The following is a 17,543-nucleotide window of genomic DNA, read 5'->3' on the forward strand; positions in this document are numbered from 1 at the left end:
TTTTACTAATATGGTCTTGATAAGAACACCATTCAAGTAATCAAGTTATTGGGGTTGAATATAAGATATAAGTATATATTATTTATAACTGTATTCTATCCAGTGCTGTATTTAGTAGTCTTCTTATACACATCTAGATGTGGGGGTGCAAAGTTTAAGTTGGATGTTGATAATAGAGTGAGGAGTGCTACACGTAGCTCGCTAAATAAGGTGATTTTAGGTGATTTAAAAAAAACTTGAGCATGATTTTGGGGAGTGGCTGGGGAAAGTGTGTATTTTTAGGAGTTTTTGGTGTGGATGTATTATCAGTAGTTAAAAGTGATTAAATGATGCATGTTTTACAGACATTTTAAGAAACGTCAGGAAAGTTGTGTCGAAGATCCATCGTGACGCAGTCTGGTGGCTTCACACAGTGGTTCCCAAGATGTATCAGAATATTCAAACAACGTTTCTGCCATGGTAAGTAAAATGTTTTAATCTTATTTGATATCCTTCCAAAAGGAGGAGGAGACTATTGTATTTTCCCCTGTTTTTCATGACTTTGTGGCCATGATGGGGTTTGGGAGATGTCATTGATGAGGTAAGTTTGTTCTTTAATTACACCTTCATTTCATTTATTTGGTCCAAAGAACAATAAAAATGACAAAAAATCTTGTACTAGATATTTAATATACATCAACAATTTAAAAGCATCCTAACATTAATTCTTAGTAACACAGCTACACCATCCATTTGATATCATTTTTATGCCTGCTTACAATGTTATTTTTACTTTTTGTCTTGAAGTTTACGTAAAGTTCTTTTAATGGATGCCTTAGAGTCTTATTGTAAGGTGGACAACTGGCCTCAAGAAATTGAGCGATCGTAAGTTTTTTTATCTCACTTTTTAGCATCACATTGTACAGTGTAGCTTCACATTTTATTTTCACTTTTTAGCGTCATCTTTTAATCATAACATTTTAGCCTTACTATTAAGCTTCAGTTTTTATTTTAGCATCACTGACAAAGAAATTTCAGAAGCACTGTTACTTGTCCCTAAATGCTTACAGGTAGCAAGTAATCACTATCACTGGGATGGCTCAACTGGTACTGGACAAGATACATTTTGATAGATCCCTGCTCCGCGACGAGGGCATATCCCCATACTGTGATTTGGGTGCTGGCTTGGATTTCCTTTTTTTTTGCTCACTTGTTTTACGCATAGAGACTTCATATTTTTCACAATATAAATGAATAACCTTTAACCTTTATAGTGTAGCACATTTGATCAGGCCTATCACTTAACAACACAACTTTCCCATCGCTGAAGTTATTTGTGAACATTTTTTTGTATTTAACAAAGATTTTAAACTGGTTTTATATTATAATTTAGAGTCATGGCATACCTGTTCTTTCAAGGTATTCCAGTTGAGGAAGACACGTTAATACGCCTGCTTTTAATGGGCTTGAATCAGTTGCCTGTCCCCGCCCAGGAAGCATTTGACATCATTGATTTCATTGTCAAACGGGCCGTTGCTGGGGTGATAAAAACTTTTGGTACGTAAGATGTCAGTTTTATTTTGTATGAAGTAAAAATTATTACACCAAATTACTCGTATAGCTGGTGATTTTAAAATGAGAACTAACTGGTAGGGAGCAGTGTTTGATGAAATTTTACTGTTGTAAAACTCTTTAAATTTGCTGCATTTTGGAACTTGAGTAAATGTTAACTTTAATATTGAAAAGCATTATTAATTTTTTCTTAATTTACACCACTATTTGTAAGCCAGATAGAAAGTCTTACTTTCTACTTAGTAAATCGCATTAAGGCCTAGTTGTACAGTAGGTCTCATTGCCAACCATGAAACCTATGGTTAAAGTCATATTTATTTAAGTTGATTTTATTAATTTAAAAGTTAAAACAGAAATGGATTATAAAAGATATAACCTTTTAATCAGAAGCCTTCTCACAGTTGAAAACATTGTAAAAGGAGTTTTAAATTGAATTACACCAGAGAAGGTTTTAGTTTAGTAGGTTAGGAGTACAGGTATATTTTGTGCTTCTGGTTCAAACCATCTTTTAAAAAACTCAACTTAAATTCATTTCCATCCTGTATGTATTAAGTTAATCATTGTTTCAAATAAAAATATTTCAGTTAAATTTTGTTTTAATTATTTATACAGATTACAACTGTATTCATGTGGAGAAAAAACAGTTAATTGACTTTGTGTTGGATCTCAGTGCTTATCATCACCCTGACAACATAGCATTGCCACAGGGGTAAAGTATAATATAAAGAAAATAAAAATGTGGAAAATAATTCGGAAAAAAAGAATATATTACAAAGTCAGTTCTCATTTTCTAGTCACTGATGCTGGAATGTGGATAGAATCCTGAAGCTAGGTTTCTATATAAGCGCTCACCGTATTGGCAACAGTCGCCGACAGGCGTCGGGAATGTTCAACCTGGTTCAAAACTTTGCCGATTGCATTACAGACGAATCAAATTTTCTATTTGCAAAAGCTGTCGCGCTGGAAAAGACATCTTTACCAATCTTTGGTTCTGGTAAAGCTTCGTTAAGCATTTAGTCTTCAAAACCAACCACTGAGGTTTTCTTTGCATTATGGCTGTTGTCATGTGCTGTGTAAATGGATTGCACTACACGACAAAATAGTTTTGCAACTGTCGCGCGCTGTTTTTGCTCTCTTTTTCTTCCAAATTTTAGGCCAACTTGAAAGCTGAAGGCTTCGGCCAGAGCTTCTGCCGCAGATGCAGTCCCACAATCAACAAATAAATAAAAATAAAATATAACTAAAGTAAAAAAAGTGCCAGTAACCCAACTCTCTGTGTAAATAGTCCTTCAAATAGATGAGTGAATATTTTGCCATCTATCCTTTAAGTGTCATGCCTTTTTTTTCTCGTTTCAAGTAATTAATGACTGATGTTGGTTTGTTTTTGCGTAGATTTCAACCGCCAAGCCTTGCTATATCCAAGTTGTATTGGAAAGGATGGTTGTTGCTTGTCATTATTGCTGCTTTCAATCCAAGTAGTATTGGTGAGTGAATATCCTGGTTTGTGGTTTGTGTGCAGTGCTGCTGCGGTGTGCTGCCAATAGAAACATTTCGCTATGTAGGTCAGGTGATGTATTATAGTGGGTATCAATTGTAAACATGCAGCGAGAGCGATACTTGGTAATAGGAAAACGCATGGATTCTTTGGAGTGTTATTTGATGTTTGTTTTTTTATGTTTGTCTTTTTCTTTTAAATTCTAGGTCGTATTGGATGGGACAATTATCCAATGCTTAAATGTTTTATGGAGATGGTTATGACAAAGTGAGTTAAATGTTGCTTTTTTGGCAAAAATAAGTTAAATTAATTTTGTAGTGGAAGATTTTATTTCTTTTTAGATCGTCATTTGAATTTTAATGTTTTTCCTCACTACTGAAACTAGCCCATTCACTCACTGTGTTGATAAACCGTCCGCCGACTAATCCAACTGATTGTCAGTGGGATTCTGAACAAATCGTCTTTGGCATTCTAAACAGATCGTCATTAAAAATGCTCCATTGCACATGGGTGTGACCTTGCGTTCAGTACAGAATCCTGTTGGCTGATGACCATCAGAGTCAGTGAGTGCCCAGCTTTCGGTTTCTTGTTAGTGAATCCGGAATGAAACGAATTGTAATATCTAATGAATTTCATATTACAGTAACTACACCTACCCACCACCAACAAACGCATCTGATGAGAGATCTGCAGAGGATGCTCATAACAGGGAGCTACAGGTGATGTATTTAAAAAAATTTTATTTTAACATTTACTTCAACACCCACCAACTGAAGCAGCACCAATATACACCAAGAGTTAGCTAAAGTAGCACCACTAATATACCAGGAATTAACTGAAGCAGCACCAATATACACCAAGAGTTAGCGAAAGCAGCACCACTAATATACCAGGAGTTAATGAAGCAGCACCAATATACACCAAGAGTTAGCTAAAGTAGCACCACTAATATACCAGGAGTTAATGAAGCAGCAACAGTATACACCAAGAGTTAGCTAAAGCAGCACCACTAATATACCAGGAGTTAACTGAAGCAGCACCAATATACACCAAGAGTTAGCTAAAGTAGCACCACTAATATACCAGGAGTTAATGAAGCAGCACCAATATACACCAAGAGTTAACTAAAGTAGCACCACTAATATAACAGGAGTTAATGAAGCAGCACCAATATACACCAAGAGTTAGCAAAAGCAGCACCACTAATATACCGGGAATTAATGAAGCAGCACCAATATACACCAAGCGTTAACTAAAGCAGGACCACTAATATACCAGGAGTTAATGAAGCAGCACCAATATACACCAAGAGTTAGCAAAAGTAGCACCACTAATATACCGGGAATTAATGAAGCAGCACCAATATACACCAAGAGTTAGCAAAAGTAGCACCACTATTATACCGGGAATTAATGAAGCAGCACCAATATACACCAAGCGTTAACTAAAGCAGCACCACTAATACACCAGGAGTTAATGAAGCAGCACTAATATACACCAAGAGTTAGCTAAAGCAGCACCAATATACACCATGAGTTAACTGAAGCAGCACTAATATACACCAAGAATTAGCTAAAGCAGCACCAATATACACGAAGAGTTAGCTAAAGCAGTACTACTATACACTATCGGCAATATACACCAAGAGTTAACTATTAAAAGCAGCACCAACATACACCAAGAGTTAACTAAAGTAGCACCAATATACAACAGGAGTTAGCTGAAGCAGAACCAATACTTATAGAAGTTGAATATGCACAATAAAAACCATTAATTCATGGAAAACCAATTTAATCTCTCATTTTAAGTTACATCCTTGTATTTATGGTTTATATTCATTCATTCATTCATTCATTCAGTAATTTATTTCAGAATAAATTTCCATACAAACAACATAAAAATAACCATGAATCCCGGGAAAGAGCATTTAAATTCTAAGGCTGAATTCTGCATACCACATATGAAGCAATATCTACTCAGATTATAATTTCTTAGCTACAGTACTGGTACTTAATTGTATCTTATATCGTGATTTTTTGTATCATTTCAGATGTGTAATATGGAGAAGCACGATATCTTGGAGTTTGAGACTCACCTTGCAGCAGCTTCAACTAAGACCCAGATTACCGAGGCGACCAGTCTTTTCCTGCCCCTCTTGATGTCCATGGACAAACAGTAATGAGCTTCCAAACAACCTTTACCACTGGGGAGTTTGATGAACCTATGTAAAAATCAGTCATAATAAAAAATTACACTACCTCCAGATTTAGTTGAATCTAGAGAATGTTAAGAATAAGAAGCCACGACCTTTGCATTCTGTAAATTAGAGCCTGTCATTCTAAACTGAATTCCCTTTAGAAGGTTATTAAATAGTGTTATAACATACCTATATAGATCCCTGTCATTTAATTGGTGAATTTGTATCATGTGACATTGGTTGTTTACCCTATTTCATCACCTATCATGTAAATTTAGTTCCACTGTGCATTTTTATTTCCATCCGTACATTTTCTTTCCACGGCTTGTGCACGGTGCCTAGGATACGATATGGCAATTAACCTAATACAATCTTTTGATTAGCAAAAAAGACGCTGGACTGTTTTATTTAGAAAAAGGGTGGATTTTTTTATAAAACATTTTTTCATAAAACAATGTTTTTATTTGCGCAATGGAAAGAATATTTTCATTTATTGAAAGATTGACTGTTCCATTCCACTTGGTTCCGCCTCTCCGCCTTTTTGAATGGAACATACAATCTTTCAACTCATGAAAATATTCTTTTCATTGCACTCATAAACGTTCATTATCTGCATAATATTGAACTCTCTTATAGTGGTGCTGCAAGAAAGCCACCAGCAAGTGTTCTTGAAGAACTCCGTAAGTTAAATCATCGTGTGCAGTTAGGAATTCGTTTGTGTAGAAGTAGAAACCCAGACTTCCTGTTGGAAATCATTCAAAGACAGGTAACAATTTTGATTAAATTATTAAAATAATGTAGAATGACTTGACACACTTTCTATGGTACAAATTGCACCTGTTTACTATTGTATCGGTCGTTATGCTGAATTGAATATGGGCGTGGTCTGTGACTACCTAGCTGCAATAAAGAGGCGCTTATATTAGCTACATGTTCAAATCAATTAACAACGAGAGGGGCTGAAATGAACCATATCATCGGGGTAATCCCTACACTTCCGAAAGTTGCAATGGGTTCTTTAACGTACAAATGAGCCAGATGTGTACACGAGACCTCCAACCAGCGCAGATGGCAAGTCTGTAGTTAGCAGCACCCCATGCCTTACTGCTCGACCACTCAACTAAATATAATGCCTACCTACCTACTTCACAGCCTATTTGACATCTACTAGTTAACCGTAACACCTACCTATGAGTCAATTGACCCCATATGACCTATAGGAGTAATGGTAATTGTGATGGTTGGGGACCGATGGTGATCAAAATGTTAAGTTATTTAACTTTAAAAAAATATTTATACATTTGCTGACCTTATACATAGGCTGACCTTGTTAATTCATCAGAAAGCTCTCTCGACGTGTTGCCTGTCCATTGTCTTTGTGAATTCCATTTATATTGAATGCAAAGGAGTGTTTCTTATTTTATTTATTTTTTTATATCTGCTTATATTGCAGTCAAAATTTTGAAAAAGTTTTTGAACCATTGTCTGAGGGTTGAGAACCAGGGTGCTAATTGGTATTATAAGTCAATCGTGATGTTATCACTGTAACTCTGAATGTTATTTGCCTATTCTCCAGCGTCCACTAATTTTTCTATTTAAATGTAAATACATATACTAATATAGATGCAGGCCCTCAGGAATTTTTTTCAAGCATTAAATCTAACCTTCGTATAATAATTTTCCTATAGTGTACTATGTGGAGCTCTACTAATTGCTTACTATTTACTATAAAGAGAACTTACTGTAATTAGTGTAACAGATTTTGAATTTGTTACAACAGGAATGAAATTTATATTCATTATCATCGATCCTTACCTTCCACTCCTCAGCAGAGTTTTCCCCTGGGCCTTGATAAGGACCGAAGATGATGTCTTTTGCAAAGTTTGTCTGGGCCCACACCCCTGTTCGTGTGGCATGTGTCTCTGCTGGCTCTATCGTCAACCCATGTGGAAGTGTGCGCCGTGCTCGGTTGTAGATACCCTTTACGAAGTTCTTATCTTTTATGTATTTCATGGCCAAAGGAATGAGTCAACAGAGGCTGCAAAAGAATTTAATATTACAGTACAGTATTTAATCCACAAGTTAATTTGAACAGATTGTAAGTATGGTATGGCTACAATAGTCTTCGTTATACACATATTCAGAGTGCAAATATGGAAACAAAAACTGTTTTTGAGCTGATGTTTTTAAATACATCTCTAAATACTCAAATATATATTTTTTAAAAGACACACACATAATATAGTAAGAAATATTTATGAGGCTCTGGAATACATTGAAGAAGCCTGTGGTGCATTAACATTTTGTATTAGGCACATCGAAGCTCCACAATTTTGTGTCATATAAATCTAACATTATTATTATTAATAAAATATTTAATTCATAGAAATCGGTTTGATTTTGAATAAGGTAGAGCATTGACCGGCAAAATCAATGGGTAAGGATGCTGCAGTACATTTTTTTACGGTACTGTAGGTGTCCAGGATCCCCCTGCTGGTGTAAAACAGCCCGCTACTCCTACTACTACTAGGCTGTAACCTAGCCTAGTTATGAAGTCATCGCATGATTTTACCTGTCTGCATGCACCGACCAAAAAGTGACTGTATTCTCTCTCGAATGCTGAAATGTTGATTTCTTTGAGTAAAGTCTATTAAAATAACATTACAAACAAGTTCTTTTTAACACAATAGTTATTCATCGTATCCATTCTGTACTGCTGATGTGTTGTTAATTAAACGCGTACTGCAGGAGCAAAAATCAGCATACGCACAGCTAAATGTAAATACGCACAACGTATACTGATCATATCACTATAGCAGTTGGTCATAAAAAACTAAAATTAAAACACGGCGATTGACTTATAAAGCAATTAGTGGAGCATGCATTGTACACTAAATGGAAAATTATTATACTTAGGTTAGATTTAATGCATTAACAAATTTCCTTCGGGCCTTGCAGGCCCTCAGGAAATTTTTTCAAGCATTAAATCTAACCTTCGTATAATAATTGTCCTATAGTGTACTATGCGGAGCTCTACTAATTGCTTACTATTTACTATAAAGAGTAATGACCAAATAATGTTGGTACTAGGGTAGTCTCTTACTACCTTTATTTATCTACATGAGAAAATAAGGTCATCATTTCCTGAGTCTGTTGGTGATTGAAATGATCAAATTGTGTTAATATGTTTTTAAAACAGGGAACATCACAATCCATGCCGTGGTTGGCTGACCTTGTTAATTCATCAGAAAGCTCTCTAGACGTGTTGCCTGTCCAGTGTCTTTGTGAATTCCTGTTACACGATTCAGTCAACGCAAGTGAAGACAGGCAATTTGAGGTTGAAACCGAAGAAGAGCAGAATCAAAAAAGACAGGTAAGGTTTGGCATGAAAACCCATTATTTATTCTAAACCCTAAATAAATTTATTCATTTTGTGTGAATGATATTGGTGCAGCGGTCAGACAGTTGTTGTTGTGCGTGATATCATTTTATTATACTTTCAAGCTTTTTATGTTGCTCGAATGTGTTGCGTACCATATATTCTCATTGGAAATGTATATTTTATGGACATACAGTATTACTATTTTGAACATAAATTTATCAAGCTATTTTAAAGGCTTATTAAAAAGATAGTAATAAAAATTCTGATTCCGTAACTTCCATTGAAAATCTGCATTAGATGATACGAGAATTTAAAAATATTTTTGTTGTTATTGATAATTTCATGCTGTGTTCACTTTAGAAAATCAACAAGCATGAGCAGTTGTTACGGCGTTTACAGTTCCTTATCAGCGGAACTCAAAGTGAAGCACAAGCCACTTGCGAGGTCCTTGACTACTTCCTCCGCAGACTCAGCTCCCAGCATCGCTCAGCCAGAATTCAAGCTTCCAAGGTAATTGATCTTTCTGTGCCCCTCACCCCTTGGCTATTATAAAGATCTCACATGAAAAATAGCGTAAATGTACTTAAACGCATGTGTTTATGGGACAAAACGTTCAAAACACATTCATTTATGCTTAAGCCTTGGCCAGATCATCAAATTTTATTTGACAAAAACATGTGACATGCCTATATATTGTATGTTCATGATGTCATCACATCATGACCAAATATAGGCACATCATGACTATATATGGGCATTCAACAGGTTTTTTTTTCAAAACTTATATTGAATTTATATTCTGCAGGCACTCTCTGATGTACTGTCAAATGAAGACCAATATTCGGCAACTGTCTCTGATGAAGCGGACACATACTGCAGTAAATTGATAGAGACACACGCCTGGCTACTACAAGCTATGCCCTCCTTATTACATTTTGATTCTGTCCAAGAACAGGCTTGCCACGCCCTTACACAAGTTAGTCTAAACCCTTTATTTGATTGCATTGATAGAGACACATGCCTGGCTACTGCAAGCTATGCCCTCCTTATTACACTTTGATTCTGTCCAAGAACAGGCTTGCCACACCCTTACACAAGTTAGTGATACAGATTTTTGGATATTTAAAAACTAAGGAAAAAGGTGGAAAAAAGAGTTACGCCCCTTTTCCCTCCAGTTTTAAAATAATCAAATATCTGTACCTCATTAACCGTTACCATGTTTTTCATCAAATGTCCTTTTTTTTGTCTCAAAAATATCAGTTGTACAACATATCAAAACAAGGTATTTCCCTCCTGTGCCTATCTTAAACCCTTTATTTTAATAAATTCTAATATTTTATAAACAAAAAAATAGCAATTGATGAACAAACTTGAGTAGAAGGAACACAGCTAGAGACTTTATAATCACATTTGGCATTATTTTTTTATAGGCATGCCAAGTAGAAACGGATCCACAAGCCATCGCGGCATACTTAGTGTTTCTTTCAAGTCAAGCTCCAATACACCAGCTGCATAATATGGCAAGTCTAGCCCTGGTGAGTAAACAAACTAAAACACCCAGGTAAACTACATTTTTGGCCATTTACAGAAATGGTCCATGGCACCCAACTTTTGGAAAAAACCCAGGTTATAAATCCTGCTGGTTTGTTGAATAGCGATGGGTTCTTAAATTATTTATTGCTAGTGAAGCCCATGGGATGAAGTGAGTGATTGTAATGGGTTGCTTCTTTACATTCCAATGGCTATATGTTGCTGGCCAGGACTCTCTTGTTAGCTCTCAATGGACATTCTTAAAACCAATTAAAGTTAAGTTTATGGAGCTGCTGACAACTCCCTCTGGACCATTGACAGCTCACTCTCAGCCATCAGACAGCTCACTATGGACCATTTCTGCTAATGTGAACTTTTGCCTCATGCTGTACTAATAACACTCAGTTCACATTAGAACATTTTGTAAATGTAATTTCCTGTAACAAGCTGTGTGTGAAAGTCTAGGCTTGGCAAGTAAACAATGTGTAACCAATAATAACACTCCCAGTTCACTTGTAAAACATTTCATTAATGTTAAGTCTTGTAACAAACCGTGTGTAAAAGCGTTTTCATGTACTGTAAAAAAAATTTTCCAAGACTTTCCAATGGTCACTACGTGATAGTTATTTACTGGCCATGAAGAGACTTGTTTGTGCTCTAGGATTTTTAGTAGGTTTTAATTCACTGCGATGATCCCAACTGTATGCCACTTGTCATTGGGAGATAGAAATAGCATGTATTATAATTTATTTTTTGTATTTGTTATTGGCCAGAGGTTTACAGATGACCACTTGATATGTTACCTTTAGTCATGCTGGGAGTCAATATGAATTTTTTTTGCGTCAAATTTTTGTAATAAATATATATCTAAATATGTTGTTGTGTGTTTCACCCTTTTAACAAAATTGGCTAAACATAAAAATGCAACAAAGTTTGAAAGGATAACAATTTTGTAAACAACACTTTTAATGTAAAGTTATGGGAAATTTTAGTTTAATTAAATCTCAGATACAGGAGGAATAAATATTGATTTTATTTAAGTAATTAGAATACTAACAATGTTTTGGAAGTTGGTTTTGGGAAATGCTGTACTTGGAAGATTTAATCTGATTGGAGAAAAGTAGTTATTGTACAAAAGCCTCCCTGATTTGTCTGACTTGTTGCAGTGTCTTATTTAATCCATGATAAATTGGTTGTTTAATAGTATCAAAAGAGATTCATAGCGTGCTAAGTACGTACTGAACATGTGTTATCTGCCGCAGCACTTTTTCTAGAGCGACTTAGCAAAAAAAAAAATAAACAGCTGTTGTAGCATAAAGACTATAAACAATATACTTGTTTATGTTTAATGTTTTTTTCTGAAAATGTAATTATAAATACATATTCATTGAGATATTTTATTTTATTTGATTTTGTAAATGATTCTCATGTTACTTATGGCTTTTGCTTTCACAGGACTTGGCTCAGTTGATTGTTGAAAGGCCAACCATAATGCATTGCGTTTTATGCCGAGACAAAGAGACCAACGAAGTTGCCGACCAATCATTGGCGGCCATGATCGCAATATTCAGTAGATATTTAAGGAAAGCAACACTACAAAAGGAAGAAGCATACTCATGGGTTTGTACTCAATTTCCATATCATAACCTAAAAGATTATTATTATTATTATTAAATTATAATAATATTATTATTAAATGATAATAATAATAATATTATGTTATTGTTGTTATTAAATAATAATATTATTATTATTTTTATTATTATTATTATTATTATTATTATTATTATTATTATTATTATTATTGTTATTATTATACACACTGCAAACATCACTGATAGTGTAAGGCAGGCATAAAGTAACAATAAATGCTAAGAATCCACATATCCTCATCAGCAAAAAGCAAGACACTTAAATAGAGCTAGTCAGATGAAAATCTCTTAAAAAGTCAAAAATTACTTAGGGTACAGTTGCTAGCAGCAGAAGAAATAATATAGGAATAAAATTTAATATAGATTAAAGCATTGATTTAATGCAATTACATTTGAAGAACTTGAAGTTTAAAGCCTGTTTTCCTCCAGGCGATTTCATTCACACGAAACAAAAGCGTTGACTCATGCGCAGGCACATAGTTTTTTCTATTTTTTTCAAAGTGAAAAAATGTGCAACCAATCAGAGCGTGGGAAGCGAACCGACGCTTTCAATTCGCGCGAATAAATTTGCCAAGAAAACAGGCTTCAAAGAATTTCATAACATTCAAATAGAATAACAAACATGATTTAACTATAAATTATAATATGCTCTTGAGAATACAGTAATTGATTTTAATTAATTTTGTTAGTCTGATACACAAGACCAAGTGTTTGTTCGATGGCCTGGCGGTCAAGCGGCCACTGTCAACATCCTGGTAGTACATGCTATGGTCATCCTTTTAACATACGGCCAGCCAAAATGTAAGTTATATAACATTGCATAAAATTATTCTTCTTCTCCATCAATTTGAGTGGCCAAGTGATTAAGACAGGGGTGTTAAAATTATCAACAACCATTACATCAATGCTGGTTTGAAACACTCCTCGCACTTGGTCTGTTTGTAAGAACAAAATACTATGTTGTGTTACATCAGCTATCAGGTTAGAAATTATATTAATTTAACTATTATTAACAATTAATTATTTCATGTTTTTGTATTTTTTTTTCTCTTTTGTGAACTGCTAGTAGGCATACAGTATCTTACATTTCAAATCTAAATTATTTGTAATTGTGAAAAAGTTTATATAATTTTGTTTATAGGTAAGAGTGAGTTTTTGTTTTTGCTCGATGCTTGGTTTCCCGAAGACAGTGCCCCTCCATCTGCGTTTCTTGTTGACACATCAGAAGAAGCGCTTCTTTTACCTGATTGGTTGAAGCTCAGGATGATACGCTCCACTGTACCAAGACTTGTTGACGCAGGTATATTGTGAGAATGATAATTAATGACTTTTTTCTTTTAAACATTTTAAGCTTCCAAATTAATTTATTTTATTCAAATTTAGGTCACAACATAAAATATACACTTGGAGGAAATCAGTTGTTCACCTATACTAGTTCACCCACCAGAACATGAAAAATAAATAAATAAAAGTAAATAAAAAATATATAATTATACACATTAACTATTATATAACAATTTACGATGCAAGTAGTAAAAAGAACCTAAGGTAACATAATTTGAATATATATTAATATATAGTATAAAATAGAAATATAAACAAGATAACATACCAATGTCTATTTGAACGTGTCTGGCAACAAGATACTCTACCCATGTCTTCAAAGCAATTAACCTGCAATGAAACTTTTGACCCCTCTTTCCAAGACATTCTGACATCAAACATTGTTTTTATTTTTTCTAGCTCTGCATGATTTAGAGCCAGCCCAGTTAATATTATTTATCCAGTCTTTTGGGATACCAGTTGCTAGTATGGGGTATGTACTTATGTTTATGGTTCTTGTCTCAAAATATTTCCTTCACATCCAACAGCAAGTACACTTGCCACTTACAGGATGAGAATGATGCTTTAAAAAACTAAGTATGTTTATGAGGTTTAGGGATTAGAAAGCAGACATCTTTACCACTGAGCTATTCAACTCCACTCCTGAGCTGTTAAACTACACTTTTACTACCTAAAAGCAAACTGAGCTATAAATTATTCCATTGATTTTTCTCTTCTGCCCTTAAAGTCCAGTCTATGATGCATAAAGTACTCTGCACCATATCAAGCATTTTAGAATTTTTCCTGTCGATAATGTTTGTGCTTACAGAATACACTTCCCAAGTGGGATTTCACATCCTTGCTACTTCTTCCGTCTGGTGTGTGTGTTTGTGTACCTAAATTGAATAGGTTTTGAACTTTGACCTTGATAGGAAACTGATGAGTCATCTGGATAACGCTGTCCACAATGACTTTGCATCAATGGAACAAGCGGTTGTGGACAAGTCGTACATGGCACAGTTAGTGGAAGTACAGCACATGAGAGGGGCTAGTGGAGGCCATGATTTCCTTAGGCTGCTAGGATGCGGTCAACAAGAGCCCGCTAAAGATGGTGAGTATTTAAATTGACATTGGAACATCATTTGACTTTTGTGATAAAGTTGTGTAATCAGGCAACAAAGACTTTATTTGAATAGCTATTTGGATAAAATGCTTGCCTTTCAATTCCAGGGTCCTGGGTTCAATTCCTTTGACAGCAGGATTTGTTCTCGCACCTAAACACGCCCTTAAGCCAGGCCCTCATTGCGTCGTATGATCCCAACTCCGCTTCCTGTGACCCCTAGACGATGCGACACCGTCTGCTGATTGTCAGTGGCGCATGTCATATTGTTGCGTTCTACATAGAATCGTGTCGGCCGATAGCTGTTAGCGGCATAAGTGCCCAGCTTAAGTCCATTAACAGACGTTTAAAGCATATCTTGACCTTGTGGAAGATATCTACCCAACAAAATATCTAGTATAATAAAAAAATATTATTTTAACAATAGCTTTTTATTATTAAATCTGTTGAGATCTCTTAAAATATTGTCTCATATTCCATTGTTTTAATGTTCTGTATTATGTAATGTGCTCTATCATATTATGCTTTAATTTTTGTTAACATGTTAATAGTTAACATGTTAACACATGTTAACTTGTTATAATTCATATTATTCATACCGTTTTTGATGTTCAATCACTGAATTGACACAATATTGACAATAAAATATTATAAAGAATAGCAACACATACATATTAAAAGAGCAAATACATACAAAGTCCAACTGTGAAATAGAGCTTAAAACTGAACAGTAACAGGCAAACTTTAAATTTATAATAGTTGATTACAAAAATCAATAAAATTGAGATAAACAAGGAAGTTAAAATCAAAATTTCATACAAACATTTTATCAAATTATATAGAAAATTTGAAGAATATTGCACAATGGATGGGGTGTGGATTATTTATTATTGTTAATATTTAATATTTGTATACATGCTGTTATGTTAGCACATGTTAATACATGTTTTCACTATGTTAACTGTTGATAACTAACTATAAGCAACTTGTACCAAAGTGCTGCAATTATGGGGTATATTTTTTCTTGTATTTGAAGATGTTGTGATGGAGTCGGTAGAACCAGAAGTGATTGTGCAGAAGGTGAGGTTGAAGCAAGTGCAGCATAGAGACACCAGTGAGTGGAAACTTGTCCTAACACAGGTAATAATAATGTTAATAAATAATTATAGGTTTTCGGTACACTGTGTAGTATTGCTACAAATCTCGATATAAATTTGCAGTAAACCACGTGAATAATTCTGAAAGGAACTAATGTGTTGAGAATATGTTTATTTTTTTTATCGCTAAGTTGCCCTCGAATAGGCACTGCAGTAGATAACACATACTCAATACATACTTAGCACGCTTTGATTTTTTTATGTCTTGTCATACTATTAAACGAACAATTTTGAAAGGGGTGTTCTGTTTCGGGAACAATGGTAATTAGTTGGTTTATCCTGGTAAGTATTCAAACTAAAATATGAATAAACCAACAAATTTCCATTGTTCTTTTAAGGAAACATTCTTACAACAAAAATAGAACCGACCGATTGTCCCTGTACGTGGCTGCGCCCATGCCCAAACGTCGTCCTCATTCCAACATCATTTGTGTAATTTTTAATATAACTTGAAATAACTCAAAACAATTTAGTTATAGCATGAAGTACTTGTTTTGTTGCAGGTTTTTAAAGCAGATGACAAAAATAGAACAGCATTGAAATTATTAAGAGACATTCAGCGAGTAAGTGTCTTCTGTTTATCTAAACTTTATTTGGCAAATATATTAAATCTGATCAAGAACATAGTTTTCAAGTAGTTTTTACATATCTCATAGAAAGCCAAAAAAGCCAAATATCATACCAGTTTTATCGAAACATTTTTTCAAATTTACAAATCAGTTATTTTCCTAATGTCATGTTTGTGTTGGTTTATGCAGAATGTATATTGGGTCATGGTTTTATTAATGTAGTTGCCTTTGTTACATATGCTGTTGATTTATTTGTATATCCAAGTGTAACTGATCTCTGTATATACCTAACTATGGAAACCCTTCATTGCCAATGTTTGTGTCCTTGTGTTTGAAGGAGAGACTATGGTGCAAATATGTAACCAGCTCAGGCAATATCCACTGTTTGTCGCAATTTATGATTTCCTACAAACACCCAAAACATTCGAGAATCAGAATTTTTAACATTTACAGGTTTTTGAAATTTATAAAAGAAGATATATTAAAGAACATTTCCGCATAATATTTGTCAATAAATCTAAATTATAAGTATTTCAAAATTATTTTAAAAATACAAATCTTATTAATAAAATATTGATTTGGAAGCTGTTTTCTCAAAACCTACATGGCTGATAATCCAATTAATTGAATATTCATAACCTTGCCAATACTCAAATAACCAATTTCCATCAAATAATTCATAATTCATAATTTTATTTCACTCAAAACGTAATGAGTCTAGTAGGCAAAAAAGGGAACATGTCCCTGTACAAGATGCCTACCAGAGCATCTACAAACACCAAAAAATCAATTTGAATTTTTACTAGGTTGTGCCAGAGCTGGGCATACAGTATGTAATATCTAATATTTGTGTTGTCAGATATCCTACAACAGCGGCACACAGGCTGAAGCAGGACGCAAGTGTATGGCAAGTCTACTGCAAGCTGTTCACCAACTGGTAACAGAAGACCAAGAATTCTTAAACAACTTCATTAACCGTCACAGTATCTCATCATGTTTCCTTAATCTTCTTATAACTTATCAGGTAAGATTGTTTTTCATTTATTCTACAATGTGGCCTTTAGCGTGTTTCACACTATAGGCTGGGTACTTACTGTAATAGTATGGTCGTACAACCGTTCCCCGACAATTCCATCTCTGCCTTCTTTGAGTCCTGATTGTCGATGGTAGACTAATCGAATTGTCATTAAAAATGATCCGTTGTGCACTCCTCATCGCATTACGTAATCAATGAAACCGCGGCTAGTGTGTGTCAGGCTTTAACCACAATTGTAAAATATAAGACAAAATTATTTTTTCCCTTTTTTCATAATCTGTATTAATATAGTGCCTTTCACAATCTGAAGAATATACAAGGTGCTGGCATCATTATTTCTCTGGTGACTGGATATTGAGTTGGCAGACCGGCACATTTAGTGCAACTTTCTCTGCTCCCTGGGGATTATCCCTAGTCATGCTGCTTTACATGCACAACCCAAACATTCAATGGCATACCATCCTACCAGGTACTCATTTATACTCCTGGGTGGAGAGAGGCAAATACAAGCAATGCGACAAGCGTCGGTCT

At 34.6% G+C, this 17,543-nt stretch overlaps 1 protein-coding gene across 2 annotated transcripts in view; it reads left to right on the forward strand.

Annotated features, from left to right (window-relative positions):
• The window catches only part of LOC117110549 (integrator complex subunit 1-like), a 41,350-nt gene that overhangs the window by 12,797 nt on the left and 11,010 nt on the right, over positions 1 to 17,543 (forward strand). For both annotated transcript variants that reach the window (XM_033253301.1, XM_033253302.1), the window contains exons 12-32: positions 345 to 459; positions 787 to 864; positions 1,373 to 1,536; positions 2,164 to 2,260; positions 2,944 to 3,035; positions 3,253 to 3,313; positions 3,690 to 3,765; positions 5,097 to 5,221; positions 5,880 to 6,009; positions 8,443 to 8,616; positions 8,986 to 9,135; positions 9,431 to 9,601; positions 10,056 to 10,160; positions 11,611 to 11,775; positions 12,497 to 12,608; positions 12,949 to 13,107; positions 13,551 to 13,623; positions 14,063 to 14,241; positions 15,287 to 15,390; positions 15,911 to 15,970; positions 16,836 to 17,000. In XM_033253301.1, the coding sequence (XP_033109192.1) occupies positions 345 to 459; positions 787 to 864; positions 1,373 to 1,536; positions 2,164 to 2,260; positions 2,944 to 3,035; positions 3,253 to 3,313; positions 3,690 to 3,765; positions 5,097 to 5,221; positions 5,880 to 6,009; positions 8,443 to 8,616; positions 8,986 to 9,135; positions 9,431 to 9,601; positions 10,056 to 10,160; positions 11,611 to 11,775; positions 12,497 to 12,608; positions 12,949 to 13,107; positions 13,551 to 13,623; positions 14,063 to 14,241; positions 15,287 to 15,390; positions 15,911 to 15,970; positions 16,836 to 17,000 (2,555 nt within the window). The remainder of the gene's footprint in view (positions 1 to 344; positions 460 to 786; positions 865 to 1,372; positions 1,537 to 2,163; positions 2,261 to 2,943; positions 3,036 to 3,252; positions 3,314 to 3,689; positions 3,766 to 5,096; positions 5,222 to 5,879; positions 6,010 to 8,442; positions 8,617 to 8,985; positions 9,136 to 9,430; positions 9,602 to 10,055; positions 10,161 to 11,610; positions 11,776 to 12,496; positions 12,609 to 12,948; positions 13,108 to 13,550; positions 13,624 to 14,062; positions 14,242 to 15,286; positions 15,391 to 15,910; positions 15,971 to 16,835; positions 17,001 to 17,543) is intronic.

The sequence above is a fragment of the Anneissia japonica genome, unplaced genomic scaffold (assembly GCF_011630105.1).
Source record: "Anneissia japonica isolate Jap-2015-1 unplaced genomic scaffold, ASM1163010v1 scaffold287738_len211916_cov219, whole genome shotgun sequence".
NCBI lineage: Eukaryota > Metazoa > Echinodermata > Crinoidea > Comatulida > Comatulidae > Anneissia > Anneissia japonica.